The sequence below is a fragment of the Canis lupus genome, chromosome 24 (genome assembly GCF_011100685.1).
Source record: "Canis lupus familiaris isolate Mischka breed German Shepherd chromosome 24, alternate assembly UU_Cfam_GSD_1.0, whole genome shotgun sequence".
NCBI lineage: Eukaryota > Metazoa > Chordata > Mammalia > Carnivora > Canidae > Canis > Canis lupus.
Genome location: NC_049245.1, coordinates 18,358,065 through 18,384,729, shown reverse-complemented (window position 1 = coordinate 18,384,729; position 26,665 = coordinate 18,358,065). Strand labels below are relative to the sequence as shown.

General features: G+C 40.4%; 1 protein-coding gene across 3 annotated transcripts in view; it reads right to left on the bottom strand.

The window, feature by feature from the left end:
- Nucleotides 1–23,977, bottom strand: part of C24H20orf194 (chromosome 24 C20orf194 homolog) — a 141,657-nt gene extending 117,680 nt beyond the window's left edge. For all 3 annotated transcript variants that reach the window (XM_038571737.1, XM_038571738.1, XM_038571740.1), the window contains exons 1-2: nucleotides 23,825–23,977; nucleotides 1,520–1,599 (exon numbers count right to left, since the gene is read on the bottom strand). In XM_038571737.1, coding sequence (XP_038427665.1) covers nucleotides 1,520–1,599; nucleotides 23,825–23,907 — 163 coding nt within the window. In that variant the 5' untranslated portion in view covers nucleotides 23,908–23,977. The remainder of the gene's footprint in view (nucleotides 1–1,519; nucleotides 1,600–23,824) is intronic.
- Between the last annotated feature and the right edge of the window lie 2,688 nt (nucleotides 23,978–26,665).

Here is a 26,665-nt window from a genome sequence, read left to right as displayed (position 1 = left end):
TAAACAAACAAAACTTTGGTGGGGGGGCATATTTCAAATGGAGGTACACAAAATCAACTGATATAACAGCTTAAGTAATGAACAGGTGCTTTTATTCATAGGTAAATTCATGGCAAAGACAGCCTCCACTCTTCTGAGAGTTGGAGCTGGAGAGAGAATCCAATGAGTGTTGTTTAAACATCTGAAACCTCTGGCAGGAATTCCAGGTCCACCACAACTATGTTTTTATGGAGACCCACCAACCTCTGGGCTGAGTAGTGGAACCAGGATTCAAACCCAAAACCTGCCTAGCTCCAGAGTGCATGTTTTTAACTACTCTGCCCACTGCCTCTCCTAAGCCTAAATGCAAGTGCTGTTAAGTGAAAACACGAAATTATGCATAGAATATCTGAGGAAAGACAAATAAGAACCTAGTAATGGTCTGCTTCTGGGAAGGAAATTGGGTGGCTGATAGACAAACCACCAGACCTAACAATTCTACTTCCACGACTCAATACTATGGATATAAATGAAAATGAAATATCTGAATCTGATCTTTCAGAGATCAGTGTTGACCTCCTAAACACAAAACACCTATATTCTTTCCCTTTTGGTCAGTATTCCACACTGTTCACAAACATCTGTGTCATGAAACTACCTCTTATACATTAATTCATTCAATAGTATTTATTGAGGTATTCTCTATGTCAGGCACAATTTTAGGTGTTGGGAATTCAAGAGTGAACAAAACAGGTAAAAAATCTCTCCTATCACTATTTGCCTCCTCAAATCTATTTAATATACTTACCTTCCAACATTCTACTCTGGTTTTTTTGCTAAAAGCTATCCACCAATTTTACTACATATGTTCATATTCTCATGCCTCAACATTATCTGTTTTCTGAAGTCACTCAGAATGTATCTATGTACCCAAAGAAGACCAATTAGATATAGAAAAATCTCCAAGAAAAAAAAAAAAGAAAAATCACCAGGATTTATTGTCAAATGAAAATTTAAAAATTAGGTTAACAACAGTGTGAATAAAATATTTCCATTTGTGTTTAAAAAAAAAGATACAACTGACAATGCTATTTCCCAAGAGTGGAATTGGGTATCTGGGATGGTTACGAAGCTCTGTTCATTATCATTGGAGCACTGTCTTAATTTTTAAATTATATGATGCATTTTCATAATAAAAAATGTAAAGAACAAGTAAATGCCCAGTTCTCCCACTCAATGGTCCCGAGCAAGTCTGTTCCATCTCCTGTTTCAGTTTCTCCCTCTGTAAAAAAGAGATAACACTGCTCCCCTCTAAGGATGTTGTGAGGAGAAATGAGATAGTATGTACAAAGTGCCTGCCCTGTGATAGAGGCTCCTCATCCCATTGACATCTCACCTGACCTCATTAGAGCAGCAACAGATTTCACAGGAACAAGAGCTTGGAGAAGGAGACTAAGTCAAAGCTTATCTCACAATGATACTATTATTAATATCTTCCTTGAACAGAAGCTAAGTTACCCCAACTTGTTAAAGTACTGACCAAGGATGCAGAGGATCCCATCAGGTTGAGACTTGCTGCTCTGGGTCAAGATGCTCTGAACCTGGCGGAGTCGGCTGCAGCTGCAACAAGAACAGAAGTTAACTCCTAAGTGTCAGCACAAGAAGACATGAAGAAGAGGATTGATGCTAGGAATGGAAACTTGTCCTTGCCTGGTTTTGGTATCAGAACTATAACACGAACTGGGAAGTTCTTCCTTCTCTTCTATTTTCTGGAAGAGATTATGCAGATTGACCTGAAGCCTGAATCTGAACTGCTGATTACAAACTGGACAGTCTGTGGCTCTGTAGTTCAATACAGGCTCCAGCCAAAGGCCCTCTCATGATCAATGCTGGACAGGACTGGACTTTAGCAGCTGACCAGAAGGCTCTCCAAGGACTTCTCAGTTTTGAGGATTATCAAAGAAAGGTTTCCACACTGATTTGCCCTAACCGTGGTCCCCATCAGTTTGCCAAAAACAAAAATGAAAAACATATAAAAACCAAAAAACTGAAAAAAAAAAAAAAAAAAAACCTGGCTTAAGGACTTAAATGAAGCTCTGATTCATTACCACAACTAATCTCAGTCAGAGTGTCAGCAAAGGATATTTGTTCCCATTTCTGTGCAGGTCTATTCCTGTGGCCTCAGGGGTACATCCTCCTCCCAAACAAAGCATGAGAGGCACTCCCAGACATTAATATCACTTCTAAGGATTCCCTGCTCTCCATACCAGCCCCTCCTCCTTCCTAGCAGTTTCAGAAAAAGGTGCTCAATTTCCTGCTTAAGACTGATCCTTCTACTAGATCTCTCCCTGTCATCTCCAGGTTCAGGATCTGCCTCCACTATTTATTCCCTAACACTCCTATATTTAATTTTTCCCTTATGGTCAACATATTTCCAGCCTTACCACATCATTACTAACTAAGATCCTCCACAAACCAACTTTACTGTTTCATCTATGACAATCAGACTTCATCCCCACTCCTTGTTGAATCTGCTCCATTATACTACTACTCACTGAAACAAGTGTTCAGCCAAACAACACTATTTCTCTTTCCTGAATTATTTCCCCCCCCAGATTCTTTCTGATATTTTCATTCAAGTTATCCATTCCTGACTTACTGGTCATTATTATTATCTTCCCTCAAGATGTTTGCATATACCACCTAACATCAAAATCAAAGACAGTTGGGATGCCTGGGTGGCTCAGAGGTTAAGAGTATGCCTTCTGGCTCAGGGCATGATCCTGGAGTCCTGGGATGGAATCCTACAATGGGCTTCCTGCATGGAGCCTGCTTCTCCCTCTGCCTGTGACTCTGCCTCTCTCTCTCTCTCTCCTTGTCTCTCATGAATAAATAAATCTTAAAAAAAAAAAAATCAAAGACAGTACTCCCAAGAAAAAAAGCTACCAACCAATATTCATCATGAATATAGCTGTAAAAACTTTTAAGAAAATATTAGTAAATAGAATTCAACAACATATAAGAAGAATTATACACCATAACGAAGAGGGGTTTGCCCCAGGGAAACAAGATTGGTTTATTATTGGTAAATCAATCAGTATAATCCATCATCCTAACAGGCTACAGAAGAAAAAAACAAACAACTATATTGATGTAGAAAAATCATTTGACAAAATTCAACACTCATTCACAGTAAAAACCCTCAGAAAACTAGGAATTAAGATTATGATAGTGAAAGACTGAATGTTCTTGTCCTAAAAGGAGGAACAAGAAAAAATGTCTGCTCTTATCACTCCTATTCAAAATGATATTGGAAGTTATAGCTAGTGTAATAAGGCAAAAAAAAGGAAATAAGAGACACAGAGACTGAAAAGGAGGAAAACTATCCTTATTTGTGGATGACATATGGCTTATGTAGGGAATCTCATGGAATCCATAAAAAAAAATCCTAGAATTACTAAGTGAGTTCAACAAGGTTGCAAGGTCAACTATAAAAACTCTAGGGCAGCCCAGGTGAATCAGTGGTTTAGCGCCGCCTTCGGCCCAGGGCCTGATCCTGGAGACCCGGGATCGAGTCCCACACTGGGCTCCCTGCATGGAGCCTGCTTCTCCCTCTGCCTGTGTCTCTGCCTCTCTATGTCTCTCATGAATAAATAAAATCTTAAAAAAAAAAAATCAACTCTATTTCTATATCAAAGCAATGAACACATGGAAACCAAAATTAAAAACAGACTATCGTTTAAATATAAATTTAAGAAAACATGTATAGGATTTACATGCTAAAAACAGTAAAACACTGATTAAGGAAATCAAAGAAGGGGCACCTGGGTGGCTCAGTCAGTTGAGCATTAGACTCTTGGTTTTGGCTCAGGGTAGTGAGATAGAGCCCCATGTTGGGCTCCACACTCAGCATGCTGGAGATTCTCTCCCTCTGCCTCCTCCTCTTTCCCTCCTCCTGCTCACATATGCTCTTTCCCTCTCAATAAATAAATAAAATCTTTTTTTTTTTTTTTTTTTTTAAGGAAATTGAAGAAGATCTAAGTAAATGGAGAGACACTGTGTCCATGGATTGGAAGACTCAAGACAGTATTGATATCAATTCTCTCTATATTGATGTACAGGTTTAACACAATTCCTTCAAAATTCCAGTAAGACTTTCTGTAGATATAGACAAGATTAACACAAACTTACATGGGAAAGCAAAAGAACTAGAATAGCTAAGTTTTTGGAAGAAGAAAAAATAGAAGAATCACTCTGATGTCAAGACTTATTATACAGCTGAAGTCAGCAAGAGTGGTAGTGACTGAGAGACAGACACATATACTGGTAGAACAGAATTACCAGAAACAGACCTACACAAATACAGTTAATTAATTTTTGATAAAGGTTCAAAAGCAAGTCAATGATAGTCTTTTCAACAAATAGTGTTGGAGCAAGTGGAGAGCCACAGACAAAAACATGAAACTCAACATAAATTTTGTACCTTACACAAAAAATAACTTAAGATAGGGACACCTGGGTGGCTCAGCAGTTGGGCATCTGCCTTCAGCTCAGGGTGTGGTTCTGGGATCGAGTCCCACATCAGGCTCCCTGCGAAGGGCCTGCTTCTCCCTCTGCCTAGGTCTCTGCCTTCTATCTGTGTGTCTCTCATGAATAAATAAAATCTTTAAAAAAAATAACTCAAGATAGATCACAGATTTAAATTTTTATTTTATTTTTTTATTTTTATTTTTTTAGATTTAAAATTTTAAATGTGAAACTATAAAATCTTTAGAGGCTAATAAAAGAAAATATTCAGAACTTATGATTTAATGAAATTCTTTTTTTTTTTCAAATATTTTTATTTATTTATTCATAGAGACACACAGAGAGAGGCAGAGACACAGGCAGAGGGAGAAGCAGGCTCCATGCAGGAAGCCTGACGCAGGACTCGATCCCAGGTCTCCAGGATCAGACCCCGGGCTGCAGGCGGCACTAAACCGCTGTGCCACTGGGGCTGCCCTGATTTAATGAAATTCTTAGTCTTGATACCAATAGTATAATCCATTAAAGGAAAAAAAATCAATAAACTGGACTTCATCGAAATTGTAAACTTTTGCTTTGTGGAAGACCCTGCTGAGATAATGAGAAGATAAGCTACAGACTGGGAGAACATATCTGCATATCACCTATCTGACAAAGTAGAATACATAAAGAATTTTTAAAACAACAGTAAAAAAATTAAAATCCAATTAGGAAAAGGGCAAAAGACATGAAGAAATAATTCCTCAAAGAGGACATAGAGATGGCAGGTAAGCACCTGAAAACATGTTCACTACATTATTATACATTACAGAAATACAAATTAAAACCACAATAAGATATCACTATACATCTAGTAAAAAAGCTAAAATAACAAACAGTGACAATACCAAAATGCTAGGGAGGATTCAGAGAAACTAGATCATTCATTCATTTCTAAAGAAAATTAAAGACACCAATAATGAAAATACATCCATGTTCATGCACTTCATATTGTTATAAACTGCCAATACTACAGAAAATGATCTACAGATTCAGCACAGTCCCTACCAAAATCCCAATGATGTTTTTTGTAAAAATAGAAAAATCCATCCTAAAATTCATAAGAAATCTCAAGGGATCCTAAATAGTCAAAACCATATTGAAAAAGAAGGACAGGGACACCTGAGTGGCTCAGCGGTTGGGCGTCTGCCTTTGGCTCAGGGCATGATCCCGGAGTCCCAGGATCAAGTCCCACATTGGGCTCCCTACATGGAGCCTGCTTCTCCCTCTGCCTGTGTCTCTGCCTCTCTCTCTGTGTCTCTCATGAGTAAGTAAATAAAATCTTAAAAAAAAAAAAAAAAACACAGAAAAAGAAGGACAAAGCTGGAGGACACACTTCAAGATTACATAAGTAACTACAAAGCTATGGTAATCAAAACAGTGTGGTACTGGCATAAAGATAGACATATTGAACAAAGGAATAGAGAGCTCAGAAATAAATTCTTTTTGCGACTAGCTTATTTCACTCACTATAATATCCTCACAGTCAAATGATTTTTCACAAAGGTACCAAGACCATGCACTGAGAAAGGACAATCTTTCCAACAAATGGCTTTGGGAATACTGTATATTCACATGAGAAAGAATACATTTGGATCCTTACTTTATAGCATATACAAAATTTAACCCAAAACAGAAAAAAGACCTAAATGTAAACCTGAAACTATAAAACTTTTAGAAGGAAACATACGAGAAAAGCTTGATGAAACTACATTTGGCAATGATTTATTGCTGTGACACCAAAAGTACAGACAATAAAGTAAAAAAATACATAAATTAGACTTTATCAAAATTAGAAACTTATGTTCATAAAAGGATACAATCAACAGAGTGAAAAGGCAACCCACAGAATGGGAGGAGATTATCTGCAAATCATATATCTGATAAGAGGCTAATATCCAGAATACATAAAAGCACTCCTACAATTCAACCACACACACACACACACACACACACACACACACACACACGCAAAAAAAAAAAATTCAAAATGGGCAAAAGACTCAAATACACATTTCTCCAAAGAAGATAAATCAATGGCCAATAAGCACATGAAAAGATGCTTAGCATCACTAATCATGAGAGAAATGCAAATCAAAAACCACAAAGAGATACTAATTGCACACAAATTAGGATAGCTACTATTAAAAAAAGAAAACGACAAGCAAGGATCTGGAGAAATTGGAACCTTTGGCCACTGTTGGTGGGAATGTAAAACTGTAGCCACTGTGGAAAACAGTTTGGTAGTTCCCCAAAAAATTAAAAATAGAGGGACAGGGGAGGGTAGGTAAAATTTAAAAATAGAATTATTTTATAATCTAGAAATTCCACTTCCAAATATATATTCAAAAAAACTGAAAGCAAGGATTTGAAGAGAGATTTGTGTACCCATGTTCATAGTAGCATTATTCCCCACAGTCAAAAGATAGAAGTGGGTATATTTTGATATGAATAAACAAACTCTGGTATATACATACAGTGGAATATTATTCAATCTTAAAAGAAAGAAGATTCTGAAACATGCTAAAAACATGGATGAACCTTGAAGACATTATAGTAAGTGAAAAATAAGCCATTTAAAAAAAGACAAATATATGATTCCATGTTTATGAGATACCTACAATATTCAAATTTATATAGATAGAAAGTACAGTGGTGGTGTTGGGCTGGGGGAAACAAGTGGGATTATTGTTTAATAGGTACAGAGTTTCAAAGATGAAAAGAGTTCCATGGGTGAAGAGTGGGATTGTAGCACAATATGAAGCACTTAATGTCACTAAATCATACATTTAAAAAATGGTTAAGATGGTAAATTTTGTTACCAGGTATTTCACCACAATTAAAAAATTTAAGTTAAGGGTAGCCTGGGAGGCTCAGCGGTTTAGCGCCGCCTTCGGCCCAGGGCCTGATCCTGGAGACCCGGGATCGAGTTCCACGTCGGACTCCCTGCATGGAGCCTGCTTCTGCCTGTGTCTCTGCCTCTCTCTCTCTCTGTGTCTCCCATGAATAAATAAATAAAATCTTAAAAAAATTTTAAGTTAAAAAAAGTCAATGTCATGTAAAACAAAAAGAACAGAGAGGGAGATCTCTTCTAGTGTGAGAGATTAAATATCCATAAGACATCTGGAAAAATTTGAATACGTACTGGGTAGTTGATGGTAGTAGAGAATCACTGTTAATTTTCTTAGGTGAGATATTATTGTATTTATACCTTCTATGTCCTTTTTTTTTCTTTTAACAGATACATAAGTACTTAGGAATGTCATGATATCTGTAACTCACTTGAAAAGGGTTTAACTGGGCAGCCCCGGTGGCGCAGCGGTTTAGCGCCGCCTGCAGCCTAGCTAGGGCATGATCCTGGAGACCCAGGATCGAGTCCCACGTCAGGCTTCCTGCATGGAGCCTGCTTCTCCTCTGTCTGTGTCTCTGCCTCTCTCTCTCTCTGAATAAATAAATAAATCTTTAAAAAAAAAAAAAAAGAAAAAAGAAAAGGGTTTAACAGAAGGGCGAAAATGAACAAGACAGGAAAACAACAAATGTTGGAGAGGATGTGGAGAAGGGGGAACCCTCTTGCACTGTTGGTGGGAATGCAAACTGGTACAGCCACTCTGGAAAACAGTGTGGAGGTTCCTCAAAAAGTTAAAAATAGAGCTTCCCTATGACCCAGCAATTGCACTACTGGGTATTTACCCTGAAGACACAGATGTAGTGAAATGCCAGGACACTTGCACTCCAATGTTCATAGCAGAAATGTCCACAATAGTCAAACTGTGGAAGAAGCCACAATGTCCTTCGACAGATGAATGGATAAAGAAGATGTGATATATATATGTGCGTATACACACACACACACACACACACAATGGAATATTATTCAGCCATCAGAAAGGACGAAAACCCACCATTTCCTTCGACGGGGATGGAACTAGTGGGTATTATGCTGAGTGAAGTCAGTCAACTGGAAAAGGACAGTCATCATGTGGTTTCACTCATACTGGGAATATAAGAAAGAGTGAAAGGGATTATAAAGGAAAGGAGGGGAACTGAGTGGGAAAAATTAGGGAGACAAACCATGAGAGAACAAAGGGTTGCAAAAGGAGAGGTGGGCAGGGTGTTGGGGTAACGGGGTAATGGGCACTGAGGAAAGCACTAGGTGTTATACTATATGTTGGCAAATCGAATTTAAATAAAAACAGATGAAAAAAAAGGGTTTAACAGAAAACGAGAACGAGGAAAAGAAAAAAATAATAAAGATAACACACAGCAAAGATGTTAAAAATTATTGACTCTAAGTGGTGGGTATATCAAGTATTCACCGTACTATTCTTTCACCTTTTCCGTATTGTTTGAATATTTTTTTTTGAATATTTTTTAAATAAAATCTGGAGGTAATGGTAGAGCAATTTAGTTTTTTTTTTTTTTTAAGATTTTATTTATTTATTCATGAGAGACACAGGGGGGCGGGGGGGGGGGGCAGAGAGAGAAGCAGGCTCCATGCAGGGAGCCCGAAGTCAGTGCTAAACCGCTGAGTCACCTGGGCTGCCAAATTTAGGGTTTTAAAAGCAGCAGAACAGGTCTGCCTTTTGCTCTGGTCATGATCTCAGGGTCTTGGGATGGAGCCCAAGAGAGGGCTACCTGCTGGGTAGGGAGCCTGCTTCTCTCTCTGCCACTCCCCGTCCTTGTTCTCTCTGTCAAATAAATAAAATCTTAAAAATATATGTTAATTGGGATCCCTGGGTGGCGCAGCGGTTTGGCGCCTGCCTTTGGCCCAGGGCGCGATCCTGGAGACTTGGGATCGAATCCCACGTCGGGCTCCCGGTGCATGGAGCCTGCTTCTCCCTCTGTCTGTGTCTCTGCCTCTCTCTCTCTCTCTCTGTGACTATCATAAATAAATAAAAATAAAAAAAAATTTAAAAATATATGTTAATTAAAAAAAATAAGTGGCAGAACAGAAATTGCCAAGACGATGAAGATTAAAGTAAGAAATGTGCTTTTCCTGAGAAGTGGCTGTCTGTCCCTCCCCACTCTTTCATGTTGCAATCATTCTCTGCACTAAAAATATTTCATCAAGCTGGTCCTTTGACCCATTTCCTAACCCATATGAACAGCAACAGACTGCCAAAGTTAGGAAAAGCTCTTTGGTTTTCAAATTAACGACCAGCCAGTGACAAAAAAGGGGGGGGGGGGATGTCACGTGACCAAGAAACAAACAGCTCCCCCAACAAGACAATACTGAGAATAGGAGCAAAAAGCATTTCTTTTCCACAAGTATCTTGGTCAAATAAAGTGGAAGTATATACAATATTGACAGAACTTCCTCTTTCCAGAGTAAAACATTATCCTAATTAGTATTTCTTATTTTGTCAAATGAGTAAAACTAAATTCAGTTCTTTCCTTTATACATTTTCCTGCTTCCCAAATTCTTTTTTTTTTTTTAAAGATTTATTTGTTTATTTATGATAGACACAGAGAGAGAGAGAGGCAGAGACATAGGAGGAGGGAGAAGCAGGCTCCGTGCCAGGAGCCCGATATGGGACTAGATCCCGGGACTCCAGGATCATGCCCAGGCCAAAGGCAGGCGCTAAACCGCTGAGCCACCCAGGGATCCCCCCAAATTTATTTATTTATTTTTAAAGATTTATTTTTATTTATTTATGATTGACACAGAGAGAGAGAGAGAGAGAGAAGCAGAGACACAGGCAGAGGGAGAAGCAGGCTCCATGCCGGGAGCCCGGCGCGGGACTCAATCCTGGGACTCCAGGATCGTGCCCTGGGCCAAAGGCAGGCGCGAAACCGCTGAGCCACCCAGGGATCTCCCCCAAATTTAATTCTTAACCAGAACATAGCCTATTATTTGTCACTGAACCATTAAACTTGTCACTTATTGAAATACTTACCTATTAAAAAAAAATCCAGTATGTATAGAGAAAACCACAATCACTGGTATTCCCAGCACCCATAATTAGACATTTTGTCATACTTGGCTTTTGTCTACCTTAGTGCCACATGTAAAATATTCATTATCCTTTGTTTGATGGAAAAAAAGTAGAATATTATATATAACTAAAATTGTCATTGTTCCCGACCCCCAGATGTCACCACTGAGCTTGTTGTATATCTGCCAGTCTTTTTTTTTTTTTTTTTTTCCAATAGAAACTTTCAAACGTACACCAAATCCAGCAAGAGCACTGCCTTCTAACTTCCAGGTTTACCTGGGCGCACAGCTGGCACATCCTGGGTATATGACCTGAGGTCACCACGACTTTACAAAGTTCCTCTTTCAGAGTATCTGTAGTCTCAGTAGACCCACTAATGTGGTTTATGTCATACACTGCTTGTATATACTTTATTTCTGACTTTCCTTGGGTTCAGACTCAGAATCCAAACATGACTGATGATAAAGTGAAGAAGCCAAGACCTAAATAAAAGTTTATCCAAAATCACAAGGCTGGGCGAAGATTAGCAGTGCCAAAATATGAGCCACCAGATACCTTAATTCTGAACTTTTCCTTTCTGCTACACCTCACTGATGTCCTAACAATAAAGTTTGCCACAGACACAGTATTTCTGAATCCTGAACAGTCATGTTTTTCCCATCTTCAGTTTTATATGTAATAATTAATTCACTGCTCACTGCTTTTACAAGTTACTATATACACAACCATGTATATTTTCTTGTTTGTATTTCATTATGTTGGTTTCTTGGAAATGAAAAGAAAAATACTTGAAAATTTTATTTTTGCTTGTTTTTTCCTCCATAAATTACTTTATGTTAACTTTTTTACTTTAAAAATTAAATAATTAAATGAACACATCGTCCTTATATTCTGTAATGCTTGTGTTTTGACTGTTTTACAAAGTGAATCCTCATACCAATCTGATTCACCTTATTATAGAAAACTGCTGTGAACAATTTGGTGTGACTCAGTAACATATAGTTTGGGTGGGTTTTTCGGGACGTGGATTGTTTTTACATAAATCATAATCGAGAGATAAGTAACTGCTCTGCAACTTGCTTTTTTCCCTTAACATCATACCTTATGATCTTTCCAAGTTAGTACATAGAACTCAACTGCATTTTTAAAAGTGCCATACTTTTAAGTATGTGCCATACATATTCTTCTGTTTTTATTTAACCAGCCACTCTGATGGAATATTCAGGATATTTATTGTTTTTACAACAGCAAACAATGCTTCAAAGAATAACTATATCCATCTTTGGCACTACAAGTTTCTGCAAGGTAGAGACCTAAAAAGTAGCACTGCAAGGTTAAGAGGTACCTGCATTTTAAATTTTGATAGATCTTGCTAAACTGTTTTCTTTTTTTTTTTTAAGATTTTATTTATTTATTCATGAGTGAGAGAGAGAGAGAGGCAGAGAAATAGGCAGGAGGAGAAGCAGGCTCCATGCAGGGAGCCCAATGTGGGACTCGATCCTGGGACTCTAGGACCACACCTTGGGCTGAAGGCAGGCGCTAAACCGCTGAGCCATCCAGGGATCCCCCGCTAAACTGTTTTCTTAAAACAGTCACCTACAATACACCAGAGTACCTGTTTCCCCACAACTTTCTAAACCACATGTTATCACTCAACTAATTTTCATTATCATAATTTACATTTTTCCCTAATCACTAGGGAAACTATCAAATGTTTATTGGTCATCTTTATTTCCTTTTCTGTGAATGCATAGTCTTGTTTTTGTCCCATAGTCATGGGGGGGGGCTATGAATAATTTATATATTCCATATTTTAAAAGTTGTGCTTTGGCCATATGTTGCAAATATTTTCTTTAAACTTTTAGACTTTATGGTTTCTTTTTCATGCAAGAGCTGTCAGGTTTTATTTAACTAAATCTGCCTAACTCTACCTTTAGGCTTAGGAGTTTTAGGTCTTTTTGTGTCTTCCCCACTCAATATTATAAAAAAAAAAAAAAAAAAAAAGCCAATAATTTAATTTTGTGTTTTAAACATTTAACTGCTCCTCTGGAACTTGCTTTTTTACCTTTGTGAAGCAGGAGTATAGCTATATTATTTTATTTAATTAATTATTTGAGAGAGAGAGAGAAAGCACAAGCTGGGGGGAGGGAGAAGCAGACTCCCTACTGAGCAGGGAGCCAGAAGCTGACACTGCTGCATCCCAGGACCCTGACTGAGATCATGACCTGAGCTGAAGGCAGACGCTTAACTCAGCCACTCAGGCACCTCAATATAACAGTATTTTTCTCCAAAATATGATTGTCCCAAAACCACATGTTGATCCTTTTAATCCTCTGAATTGAATGCCACTTTTGGCATATGCTACATTATTATATCAAGAGGGATCCCTATTTTTGGTTCTTATTTGACCTATGTATCTAATTTCTCACATACAGTATATTTAAAAAATAATCAAAGTTATTACTTGAATTTTGTAATAAGTGAATCATTTTATCTGAGAAAGCGAGTTATATCAGTTTCAAAGATCATGCATGGCTTTTATTGAACATTTTCTTTTTTTTTTTTTTTAAGATTTTATTTATTTATTCATGAGAGGCAGAGAGACACAGGCAGAGGGAGAAGCAGGCTCCATGCAGGGAGCCTGATATAGGACTCGATACTGGGTCTCCAGGATCAGGCCCTGGGCTGAAGATGGCGCTAAACTGTTGAGCCACCCGGGCTGCCCTCCTTTTTTTTTTTTTTTTAAATACTTTATTAATTAGCGAGGGAGAATGAGCACTCACGGAGGAGAGAGGCAGAGGGAGAGGGAGAAGCAGACTCCCCACTGAGCGGGGAGCCCTATGTTGCTGGATCCCACAACCCGGAGGTCATGACCTAAGCTGAAGGCAGACACTTAACCATCTGAGCCATCCAGGCACCCCTGAACATTTTGTTTTCGAGATGAATTATAAAATTAATTTGTTAAGTTCCAGAAAAATTCCCATTGAGAATCTGTATTGTGATCATACTTAATCTGGATAGCACTGAACTCCTCACTCAGGAACATGATTTATCTCTCCTTTCAGTCCTCTCCTATTTTATGGCCTTCTGTCAAGTTTTATATTTTTATTTATACATTAATTCATCATGTTTTTATTGAGCACCTACTGTGTATTAGGCATTGGTTGTCCAAGAGCCAGGTGGGGGGACTTAGCAATGAATAAAAGGGCAAAAACCCTTGGGATGAAAATATCAGCATTTACATCTATTTATTTATTCATTCATTCATGCATGCATGCATTTGTTTATTTATTTTTCAGGACTTACATTTTCTTTTTTTACATGGGGCTCGAACTCATGACTCTGGGATCAAGACCTGCGCTGAGCTGATATCAAGAGTTAGACGCTTAACTGAGACACCCAGGAGCTCCTGGAACTTACATTCTAATTGGGAAATGAGTGAGGGAGAAACACAAATAAATAGGAAAAATACATAGGAGAGTGGGTTGCCATTTTAAAGAGAAAGATTAGAAAAGGCTTTACTGAGAGGACATTTGCATAAAGACCTGAAGGAAACTAGAGAGCAAGCTGTACAGTAAGTGAAAGGTCCCAAAGCCGGAATGTTCCTGAGACCTGTGTGTTTGCAGCAAAGTGAGGAAGACAGTAGTAATAGGATATAAAGGGGGAAAAAAAGGGTGGAAATCAGATTAGAGTCTTGTCATGTCATATCAAATCATGTCAGAACTCATGATTTGAGACTTTTTTTGAAGTGTTTTGAAAAGAGGGATGATTTATATGAGAGGACTTATATTTTCATAAAATCACTTTATTTACTGTATTGGAAAGAGACCATGGGGGTTGGGGGTGGGGAGAACAAGAGTTAAACCTAAGAGACCAGTTAAGAGCCTACTGCAACAATACAGGCAGTAGATGATTATTTCTTTTGCTTATTGTCTTTTTTTAAAGTAGGCTCCACCAATGTGGGGGCTTAAACTCACAACCCTGAATCAAGACTTGGGCTGATATCAAGAGTCAGATATTTAACTGACTGAGCCACCCAGGTGTCCCTATTTTGCTTATCTTATTATATTGGCTGAAACCTTACTATGTTAGTTGGCTTAAATCAAGAATGAATATTAATTATTAAGTAGATTTTGGGAGGTGGGGCATCTACTAATCTTAATTTCATTGACAAATTTCCTTTTTTAAGATTTTATTTATTTATTTATGAGAGACGCAAAGAGAGAGGCAGAGACACAGACAGAGGGAGAAACAGGCTCCATACAAGGATCCTGATGTGGGACTCAATCCCAGGACTCTGGGATCACACCCTGAGCCAAAGGCAGATGCTCAACCACTGAGCCACCCAGGCGCCCAACAAATTTCCTAATGACAAACAACTCTTGCATTTCTGGGACAAATTCAACTTGTGTGTAAAATTGTTTTTACCATACTTCTAGATTCAATATACTATTGTTTTATTTAGAAGTTTTGCAGTTGTCGTTCTCCTTGTCAAGTACCAGGATTACGCCAGCCTAAGAAAACAAGTGGGAAGTTTTTCTGAAGTATGCACTTAACTCAGCATGCTTTCCACTTCTATCTCCCCTGCTAACAAACACAGTGCTCCTTCTTGGCCACAGTTTCTAATTGTGACTTACCCAGGAGCAAGGCAGGGAAACTAGGACTCCAATTTTAGACCTGGAAGAGAAATGGCCTCTAGGGTCATAATGCAGGAAGAACGCAGATTTGGGGCTGTATACAGAGAGGCAACTATTCTGGTAGAAGAGTTTTGGTTCCAGTTCTTGAGGCCCTAATTTTCTCACCTCTACCTACAGGAAATCTATCTCCCTATTATTCCTTCCAGCCACACAAGGCAATAAATACATCCTTTTAACTTAAAACCTTTGAGTTAGGTTTCTGTTACTTGCAACAGAAAGCATTCTTCTTAATACAAAATCAATCCCAGAAAACATTTCGGGTTGAAGCATACTAATATCTATAACTTACTTTAAGAAGCATTAAAATAGGGCAGCCCCGGTGGTGCAGCAGTTTAGCGCTGCCTGCAGCCCAGGGCGTGATCCTGGAGACCCTGGATCAAGTCCCATGTCAGGCTCTCTACATGGAGCCTGCTTCTCCCTCTGCCTGTGTCTCTGCCTCTCATTCTCTCTCTGTGTTTCTATGAATAAATAAATAAAATCTTTAAAAAAAAAAGAAGCATTAAAATATAGGATGGATCGATGGATAGAGGAATGGATATATAAGGCAAATACAGCAAATACATTAAAAATGTAGACTCTTAAGTATAGATACACATGAATGCTACTGAATAATTCTTTCAAATTTTCTGCATTTATGAACATTTTCATAATAAAATTCTGAGGGAAAAATCAACTGCAAGAGTAATACAAACAAGCCTTATCAGCATTAATTTGGACTTCAAGTATTGATTAAAAGGAGCTACTGTAGGACTATTAGTGTTTAAGAAACTTGGCCCTGATTTAAAGTGGCAATTATTTATTCCCCTTGCAAAACCAGAGACTTGAGGGGTGTCTGGCTGCTCAGTCAAGGGGAGCACGTGACTCCTGATCTCAGGGTTGTAAATTCAAGCCCCACGTTGGGTGTAGATTACTTAACACTAATATCTTAAAAAGAAAAAGACAACCTCTGCCCCCCCACCAAAAAAAAAAAAAACTAGAACTTGGAAGAAAGGCAAAAACAAAAAGGCAGGATGTGTAGCAAGGCAATATATGTCATTTTCCCATCAATATCTTTGCTGGAGCAATAACTTGCAATGGAAAAAACAAAGCCAACATTAAAACATGGTTAACCACTGACCATAAGTGACTCAAACTGAAAGGACACATACATACACACACAGGATATGAATGAGAAATACACTGGCATCATTAAATACTTGATGACTTTAATTTTCTCCCAGCACTTTCATGTAATTCATCAGAGCTATTAGTAATCCTAAACAATACCTTTCATTCCACATTATTACCTCCCTGTAGGAGAGACAATCAATTACCTAATCCGTATCCATTCTCCCCTTCTTTTTCACTCACAGTACCCCAATTTTATTTGGGGCAGCGATGGCCCAGTTTCTATGCCTCTAGAGGTAACCAATGAGACATGCAGAAGCCATCATGTGGAAGCTTCTGGGGAAGCTCTGAAGGCAAAGAACTGACTTTTAACTAGGAGAACTGTCCCTTCTCTTTCCACTTGCTTGACAGACATTAAGGCTGGAGTTCTTCCAACCATTTTGTGACCATGAAGCAATGGAATCCACTTGCTAAGAAAAACAAAACACACAGAAGAGGCCTGGTTCTCCCCCCCCCCCCATGACTTTATACCAGAACTAGCCTGCTCTTAGACAGACACCTTGTGCAAGAAAAAATAAACCCCATAGTTAAGTCTTTGCTGTTAAGCATCTTTTACCAGCTGCCAAACGTAGTTCCTAACCAATAGGCCATCTTATCTAAAATGGTTAAAATTGGTGTCCTGCAATTTAAATCTACACATATTTCATGAACTGGGGTTTATAAGACACTTAAACTAAATTCAAGAACTTCAGAAAATGTTATCTACCACAAATGGAAAATATTATCTGGAAGTCTGTTCACGATATTCTGGGTAACAACATCTTATTTTCCATTTTATTCCTTTTCTCCAGCTTTCTCTGAGCACTTCCTAACACAATCTGTTCTTTATAAAGTTAGTTTCACAGGACTTCATTCAGAAAGCATCCACAATCACTTTCCCTCATTTTTCTATTAAATGCATGCCAAATCTTAATGCAATGTGGGATCTTGATTGGATCTTAGAGTAGAAAAAAGACGTTAGTGGGAAAACTGGGGAAATTGAAACAAGTAGTCTAGAGTACTAAAAGCCAAGTAAACAAAAGTTTACTTAGTAAATTAAAGCACAATACCAGTATTAATTTCTTAATTTTGATAAATGTGCATGGTTACACATTAAGATGTTAATATTAGAGTAAGCTGGACGAAAGCTATATAGGAACACTCTGTACCATATTTGCAACTCATCTATAAATCTAAAATCATTTCAAAATAAGAAATTGAAAACAAAAGGCATGCCAAATGAGCTGACCTCTCCTCAAACTGGGGCTCAAAATCACAGATAAAAGTTTTAAATACCCACATTGAAAACTTTTTCTTTTCATTTTTTAAAACTTGCAAAAACAACAATATTTTAAGCTGTGTAACTCTGGAGGACATCTGTATCTCATTCACTCCCTTCTCTAAAAATGAGAATATCACAGAAAAGCCCAAGAGCTATGAAATACTTTCAAGATACTATAAACTATTAATGCCACCATATTCACTAAGAGATCTCAGCACACAGTCATTCCAGACACAACTGAAAAGGCAGATACTCAGACCTCTACCTCTGGGCCAGAAATAAGACCATAATAGCCTAACTAAGCAAACCCTCTTTGCTTCTATAGGTACCACACCAAGCCCCGCTGGCCAGTATCTAAGCAAGTATATTGGAGATAAAGCTTTGCATTTTCAGATATACAAAGTCATAGTCTTGCTTTGCATTCTGAGTTTTCTTAAGGCAGGGACCATCTATCTATACAATAGCAATAATTACTTCTGTAAATCTGTAAACCCAAAAGAGTACCATGAGTATTTGCCACTGGCCAATAAATATCACCCAAAGAGATAATTTGCCTTTGTGAGGCTTTACTGAAGTGCTCTCTGTAGAACATCACTGTCGTAAACCACTTCTCACCATCTAGCTCACATGATTATTCTCTGAACACTCATGAAATTTAATATAGCCCACAGCTTCAACTCTAATTATTCTCTATTTATTCAATAAATAATTAGTGCAAGCAATATTTCATAATAGCTTACAACAGCAGTTCATATTTAGTGAATGCTGTCTATGTGCCAGACATTGATCTAAGTACTAGGGCAAGCAATGTGGGAAATGGCAATAAAAAATGGTCCCAGGCTTTTGGTAATTTCCAGGGGTAACAAAGAAAAGTCCTTCCTTATGAGTCCCTTAGCAAGGAAGAAATTCCACCTGTAGATGGTAGAGAGGATCTCCAGCACAGGAACCCCTTAATCAGATTGTTTTGCTAAAGAACATCTTCCAGTGGCTTCTTAATAAAGGGTGAGTGGAAGGTCAAACTTTGAGAATTTGCATGTGTGAAGCGTCTTTATCCATCCCTCCTACCTGCTTGAGAGTATGGCTGAATTCTGGGAAGGAATCCATTTTCCTTCAGAAGGCACTGCTTCTCCACTATTTTCTAGTTTCCAATCTTTCTACAATCCCATGATTCCTGACCCTATCTATGAAATTTGTAGATATTCTTTTGACTTTATTTTTTTTAAAGATTTTATTTATTTATTCATGAGAGACACAGAGAGACAGAGGCAGAGACACAGGCAGAGGGAGAAGCAGGCTCCATGCAGGGAGCCCGATGTGGGACTCCATCCTGGACCCCGGGATTACGCCCTGAGCTGAAGGCAAATGCTCAACTGCTGAGCCACCCACGCATCCCTTCTTTTGACTTTATAGCACTCAAAAATTTCATGGAGATTCCTTTTGATCTGGAAACTCATGCCCTCCGGTTTTGAGAAAATCAATCACTTAATTATTTTATTTAACTTCTTTATTTCATGTGGCTCATTTCTTCATGCCATCAAATAACACCCACTAGTCCTTCTTGTTACAAATAGCTACAAACCTCTGGGTCATTACTCAGTTCTTCACATTCCCTAAAGATTTTTAGCTTCTTGGTCACTATCTCTTTTGCTATTACTACTCCCATCTTCATTCATGATAATTTCAGTAAGCACTAAGACAATCTTCCCACTATCCTTACCTCTCAGTTCCTTTACTCCTGTCTTCCAATGATGTTCTCTATCCTCCTTGAGCCACATCCTTCTACAATGTACACATCCAAACAGCTCAACATAGCTGAAGGAAAAGCATACAACCATTCTAACTGGGTCTCACCTTAAATTTATGACAACAAACAGTAAATGGACACTTGTAGTTGCCTGGCAATCCTAAAACATTTCCTTATTCAACTCATTTTTCCCAACTCTCCTGGATGATTTTACACCTTTGCAAACTTCTAACACCTTCTCTATTCCTCATTTTTAGCTGAAGATCTGCCTTATTTAACTGCAAATGCAGAAGTAAACAGAAGAGAATTTTTACCTTCTCGTACCATCAAGCTACCAATGCACGAACATTTGGGTCTATATATTCACCATAGATGAACAGTCCACACACTTATCTAGCCTGAGGCCAACATATCCATTGGTGTCCTAGATGCCATTCCCTCACACCTCAAGGACTTCACCCCTGCAATTGTCCCTTCTTTTAATCATTAATTTTCCTTCTGTACTCCATCATTCCCATCAACTTCAAATGTTTTAGGTGGGCTATAAGGTCTGTCGACCTAAAAACAAAAAGAACTCAAACACCTCTACCCTTCCAATGAGAGCCCTATTACTCTGCTTTCTCTGATAGCCACAGTCCTATTATTCTGCTCTCTTATAGCCCCAACACTATTGCTCTGCTCTACACCTTTGAAACATCATTTTGACTGACTATACCCACTGTCTTCAATTCTCCCATTTTCTCTTGAACCTACTGCATCAAACCTGTTCTTGTCAAGGTCACCGATGACCTCTATGTTACCAAATCTAATATTCTCTTCTTGGTCCTCATCAGCCCATCAATAGTACTTATTATTTGGCTTTCCATGACTGTCCTGGATTCTTCTCCCCTCTGAGGCAGGAAGTCACTTTCCACCAGAATTTGGAAACCACTGCTACACTGTCTTTCCTAGACAGGATATCCCAGGGCTTGGATGTTGGTCTTCTCCATCTACCTTTACTCCCAGGATCTCTACCCAGTCTCATAGATTTAAATAAAAACGTGGGAGTCATCAGCACAGTACTTCCAGTCCCAATCTTTCTGCTGAACTCCAGATTAATATATCCAAACTGTCTATTCAATCTCTCCAAAGAGATATCTGTCAGGTAACTCAAAATGAGTAAGGCCAAACCTGAACTCTATTTTCTCCACAAAACTGCTCTAATTCCAGTGTTCACAGTATCAGTAAATGACAATTTCATTCTTCCAAGAGTTGAGCTCAAAACCAACTATGCCTTCTTACATTATTGTTCCTTCAGCTCCTATTTTTACCTTGGTACTTATTTCTCAACACTCTGTATTTTGATTTGTACTGTTTTTGTCTCTTTCCACTTACAAAGGAGCTCTCTGACAGCAGTGGCCAGCTTTATTTGTCTCACAACACCTAGCACAAGTGGATATTGGATTATTTGTATAAAGAACAGTAAAATTTATTTTTTTAAAGATTTTTATTTATTTATTCATGACAGAGAGAGAGAGACACAGGCAGAGGGAGAAGCAGGCTCCACGCAGGGAGCCTGATGTGGGACTCGATCCCCAGTCTCCAGGATCATACCCTGGGCTGAAGGCGGTGCTAAACTGCTGGGCCACTGGCGCTGCCCAGAACAGTACAATTTTAAACTGATAAACAAGTCCTGAGCAGGATCAGGTCCCTCTGCAGAAAAAAAAATTTGAAGTAGGAAAGCATATTTCAGCTATTTCCACTGGCTCCTTAGTACAAATCAAGATAGTTATTTGGTAACAACTCCAAAATCTCAGTGGCTTGAAACAATGAAGGTTTACCACTTGTTCTACAAGTCAAACATAGGTCACCTGGAAGTTTAGTCTGAGTCCCAGACTGATGGATTAGTCATCACCTAGAGCACCAATAGTCATCACAACAGGGGGAAAGATAGTGGCAAATTATACACTAGAAGCTCTTCAAGTGAAGGAATACACATTATTCCTGAAGACACTAACCAAAAGGAACTCAGAAATCTATACCCAGCTTCAAGGGGGGACGTAAGTATAATTGTACCACATGCCGAGGAAGTGGAAACCAAAAATAGCTGATGGGCAGCATTGATGACTACCACATCCTAAAAAAGCAGCTTCTGGTTCTTAGCAACATTTTAACTTCTGATCTCTATTCCTCATCTGTAAAAATGAACTCTATTGCTAGAAGGGAACCACACACTAGCAAAGTACTATCTATGGGTCTTTAGGAATGTAACTTCACCAGTTAGGCCTGCCTCTTTCATCACTCAGGAGTCAGAGTGCTGCAAAGAATCCAAATATGGGTGACAGGAAAGTGCTGAGCCCATACCTGCCATTCAATGTCAAAGACAGGAAAAGGCTTGAATGGGTAAGAAAAGCATGTTCAGTTATACAGAAGTAGGGTAAAGGAGAACCTCTACTCAATTTCTTTTATCAAAGGTATATAGAACAGCCAAGCTTTGGGGTTCCTTACACTACCTTGTCTGAAGACCAACAAGTTTCACTCACACCACTTGTTTTAAGATTCAGAGTTTATGATTAATAAAGTTAGCCAACATTCATCTAACATAAAAACACTTTTATTTTATTTTATTTTATTTTTTATAAAAACACTTTTAAAAAATGCTGTGTACTGCCATACTCCTAGGAACAAAGAAGGCAGCAGTTATTTTAGAGATGGATTTCACTGGGAAGTTTTTCTCCTAAAAGTTTCAAAGACTCATGATTCTTAAGCTTAAAATGATCTGGGATGAACCCCAAGTCTACCTAGAGCTTAGATTTAATGGATGGCTGCTCCAAATTCCAAAGTATCCCGTGCAGGGGCACCTGGCTAGCTCAGTCCATAGAGCGCGTAATTCTAGATCTCAGGGTCTTGAGCTCAAGCCTCACATTGGGCATGGAGCCTACTTAAAAAAAAGAAAAAAGAAGTATCTTGTGCAGTTTCTACCCTGTACAAAGTTCAAATATTTTCTAACAGTGAAAGTGGCTGCCAGAAATGTTAGGACAGATTGGAGTTGGTTACCATAGGCAGCTAAACACTTGGAACACAAGGAATTCCACTGAAGAGCAGAGCAGGAGTTCAATGTCATCTGCTAAATTAGAAGCAAATTAGGACCCTCAAGTGCAACCATGGGTATATAGTCCTATCTCCCCCAACCTTTATTCATTCAACAAACAGAGGTGGAGGAAGGAAGGTCAGGAAGTAATAGACAGGATTTTAAGATTTAGTTCTTGCTCTCCATGAATTTGTTCTTGTTAAAAACAAAAACAAAAACAAAAAAACCAGATTGGCAAGCAGAAAGTTAAAAATACAACGCCTTAAGTACCCAAGAAAAGCCATTTTAACGTGTAAGTTAACAACCTCCTTTCAAGGAAACAACATATCTGCTTTGCTAAGTTGCTAAAATAGAGAAAAAGCAAAACAAAACAAAACAAAAAACCCTCTTCTGTTTTAATGACAGTTTAGCAGCCCCAAAGCCCATTTTTCTCTCTCTCTCTCCTTTCTTCCCTCCCAACAATCTCTGCCACAAATGCTCCTTCATTCCAACCTCCACACTCAGCTGGCGGCCCCAGAACAGCTCCATCGCAAACAATGCCCAGACTATCAAGGTCAGGCCCAAAGGCACTGGGAGCAGAAATCGGAAACGGGTCTTCCTATAACCAAAGGCGCGGGGACCCTCCCCATTATCACCCTCCCCGCACCGAGGCACCCAGTGGCTCTGTCTTTGGCCTCAAGAACGCAGGGTCCACCAATTCCTCAGGGGCTTGGGGTTTGCCAGTTTCGGGGGTTCTGGGCCTCTTTTTCCTATTCATCCAGTTAGTTTTCTCTCCTGCGCCTCCCCCCCAACCTGAGCTTCCTATTGTGGAATGAGGGAGCGTCGCGATGCAGGCTGGGGCACAGGGAGGTGGGGGAACACGCAATAGGGAAGATGCTGTCAGCCCGTCTGTATGCAGGGGGCGGGAGGGGGGCACTCCTTAGGGATGCTGCTGTCAAGGGGAAAGGCTCTAGAGGAGACCTACTGTGAGGTATTATAGGTAAAACGTCTCTGGGTACACTCATTTGGGGGTTTTCTACCCAAAGCAGCTATTGTAGGGGGGCTCTCCACAGATAGCCGTTTCTGGGGGAAATATTCTAAGAGGGAGGGAAGGGATTTACGCATAGAGAACCCACTGCAGAGGTTCTCCATGCGGGAATCTTTCCTGGGAGAAACCTACGGGGATGAGGATGTCATAGTAGGGGGTCTCCACGGAGGAGTCGCTGTGGAGCTGTCTCCAGGGGAGCCATTGTGGGAGCCGCTACCCAGGGCGCAGTTCCCGGGGAAACGTCCCTTAGGCAGCCGTTTAGGGCAAACCGTCCGCAAGGAAGCCATGTCGGACCACGCCCTGCGGCGGAGGCGTCGCCGGACCCCAACAGCCCGCAACCCCCGGCCCGGCCGCCCCTCTGTGGCCTCGGCCCCGCGTACCTGACGGAGGGCGACCCGCGGCCGGGGCCGCCCAGGGACCGAGCGCGAGGCAGCCCCAGCCGCTGCGGGGGGTACACGTCCATGGCGGAGGAGGACGCTGCCGCTGCGAGGGTCGTTCAGGCCCGCGGGGCAGCTCCAGGCCCGCTGCGGCCGGGCGGGGCGGCGGGCGGCGGGGCGTGCCGGGTGGGCGGGGGGCGCGGCGCGCGGGGGCACGTCGGAGGCGGGGGTGGGGCCCGACGCGCGCCCGGAGCGCGGACGGGGGCGTCGGGACCCGCTGGGATGGGGGTGGGCGCACCGCCGCAGGGCCGCGCCCTCCTTAAGCTGCCACGCAGCTGGGCCGGAGGTTGGGAGCGCTCCCCAGGGTGAGGGCTTGCACGCCGCGGCTCCGCCCTGTCCTCAGACCCCGCATCATGGAGCGGGGCTCTCTGCGGCGCCCCCAGCCACGCACGCGGACGCGCCCGGGGGCGGGGCTTTTGTCCGCCCCGCCCCGTTCTGCCGGCTTCGGCCTCCAGCGAAGCCTTCCGCAGCGGCAGCCGGGTCCCGGGACTCTGCGGGGACCGGAGAATTTCCCGCGTTCCCGGCTCGCTTCCCCAGATGTCCCAGGCGTGGGTGCCTGGCTGTTCTTTCTTCACCCGCTGCTAATCAGCTGCGCACCCTCCCTTCAAACATCCGGCCGATCCCTAGTCGACCCCAGGTTAGCACTGCGCGCACACATGCGCAGGGCTGGGGCGTCAGGGGCTCAAGGGTTTCCAGAGGATCCCTGTCTTTTACAGGTCACATCCTGGTGCGACCTGTTTCCGACATCAGGGTCTAATCCAACCGAGGCTTAGTCTTCGTGTGTAAAATGGGGGAAATACGTAATTTTTAGGGTCATTAGGAGTTTCGCTTAGGCGGGGACGTATTTTGATTTTGTCTTGTGTCGCATATTGACCTTGTCAAGGTGCCTTACGTGCCCCGTATTGACCTTTTTGCAATCAAATACAAAAATATGGAGCTATTTTTCCGCCAAGGTAATCTGAGTTTAAATCACTTAAATGGCAACACTAGTTGAAATATTCTACCTCCTCAACTAAAAAGATCTGGATAATTCCTATGGTTCCTCCAGCAGGTTTAGCTGAGGGGGGAAAAAAAAAGACTAGAAATTAAAAGTACCTATTATTCATTTTCAAAAAAGGGCTTTTCTTGGCTCAAGTTTCAAGTCATGAACAAGTAACCACCATTATTTAGAGATAAATTCGCATCAAAACACAAGCGCTGAAAATCAGCCAATCAGCGACAGTTTCACTCCAGTGGCTATGCTTCCGAAAATCAGCCAGTCAACAACAACCTCACTCCAGTAACTATGCTTCTTCAAGTTAGTAAATCAATGACAGCTCCAAGCTTCTGAAAGTCAGCCAATCATTGACAGCTCCACGCTTTTAGACAACAGCCAATCAGCAAGTGCCTCGCTCCGGTGACCAGGCTTCAGAAGTTAGCCGGGTGTTCAGCAGCCTTGGTGACCACACTAACGGAGCTGGAAGTTGGTGGATAGAGAGCTGGATGCTCGCGTTTCTGAAATACCTCCTATCCCCCAACGCAAGGCTTCTGAAAACATTATGTAAGATCAGCTCTGCCTTTGTTCAACGAGACTGTGGACTGTGCCTTACAAATATAGCTCTCCTTTGCAGGCAAGAGAAATTCATCTTTTTCTGCATTAAGATAACTGAGTTCAATTTTTTTTTTTAAATCTGAAGTGTGCAATCCTTTAAGATTCAGCTCCCAGCTACCATTAGTTATGAGTTTGGACTTGTGACAACTCAATCTCCGCAGTGAGATTTATCAAATACTACCTTTTCAAGTCTTGGGATGGTTGCTGTTTTTTTATTTTTCTTTATAAAGATTTTATTTTAAACAAATCTCTATACCCAACATGAGGGCCCAGACCCACAACCTGGAGTCTCATGCTCCACTGACCCAACCAGGTGCCCCCAGTTTATTTTTTGCAGTTCTGTGGGTATGTTCACAAAGTTGTACAGTCACCTCAGCCAATTTTAGAACATTTTCATCACCCCAACAAGAAAACCTACACCTTTTATAAAAGCAGCCATTCCCCCATTTCTCTCCAATGATCCTAGCCTTAGGCAACCATTAATCTTTCTATGGATTTGCCCATTCTCAACATTTCCTATAAACTGAGCCATAGGGATCCCTGGGTGGCGCAGCGGTTTGGCGCCTGCCTTTGGCCCAGGGCGCGATCCTGGAGACCCGGGATCGAATCCCACATCAGGCTTCTGGTGCATGGAGCCTGCTTCTCCCTCTGTCTGTGTCTCTGCCTCTCTCTCTTTCTCTCTCTGTGACTATCATAAATAAATAAACATTTAAAAAATAAATAAATAAACTGAGCCATACAGTATAGGTCCTTTGTGCCTGACTTATTTCACTTAGCATAATGTTTGCAAGGTTCATCCATGTTGTAACATATATTAGGATTTCACTTTTATGGTCAAATAATACTTCATTGCATAGATAAATCGCATCTTTCGTATCCACTTACCAGTTAATGTACATTTGTTTTTTTCCACATTTTTACTATTTTTTTAGCTAATGCTGCTATGAACATTAGCGTACAAGTTCTAGTGTGGACATAGATTTTCAGTTCTCATGGTTATATTATCTCATGGCATAAAATTACTGGGTCATGTTAACTCTAACCTTTTGAGAATCTTCCAAACTACTTTTCAAAGTAGCTGCACCATTTACATTTTTACCAGCAATACATATGAGTCCCAATTTCTATAAATCCTCTCCACTACTTGTCTTTTTGATTGATTCTAGCCATCTTAGTAGGTGTGAAGTGGAATC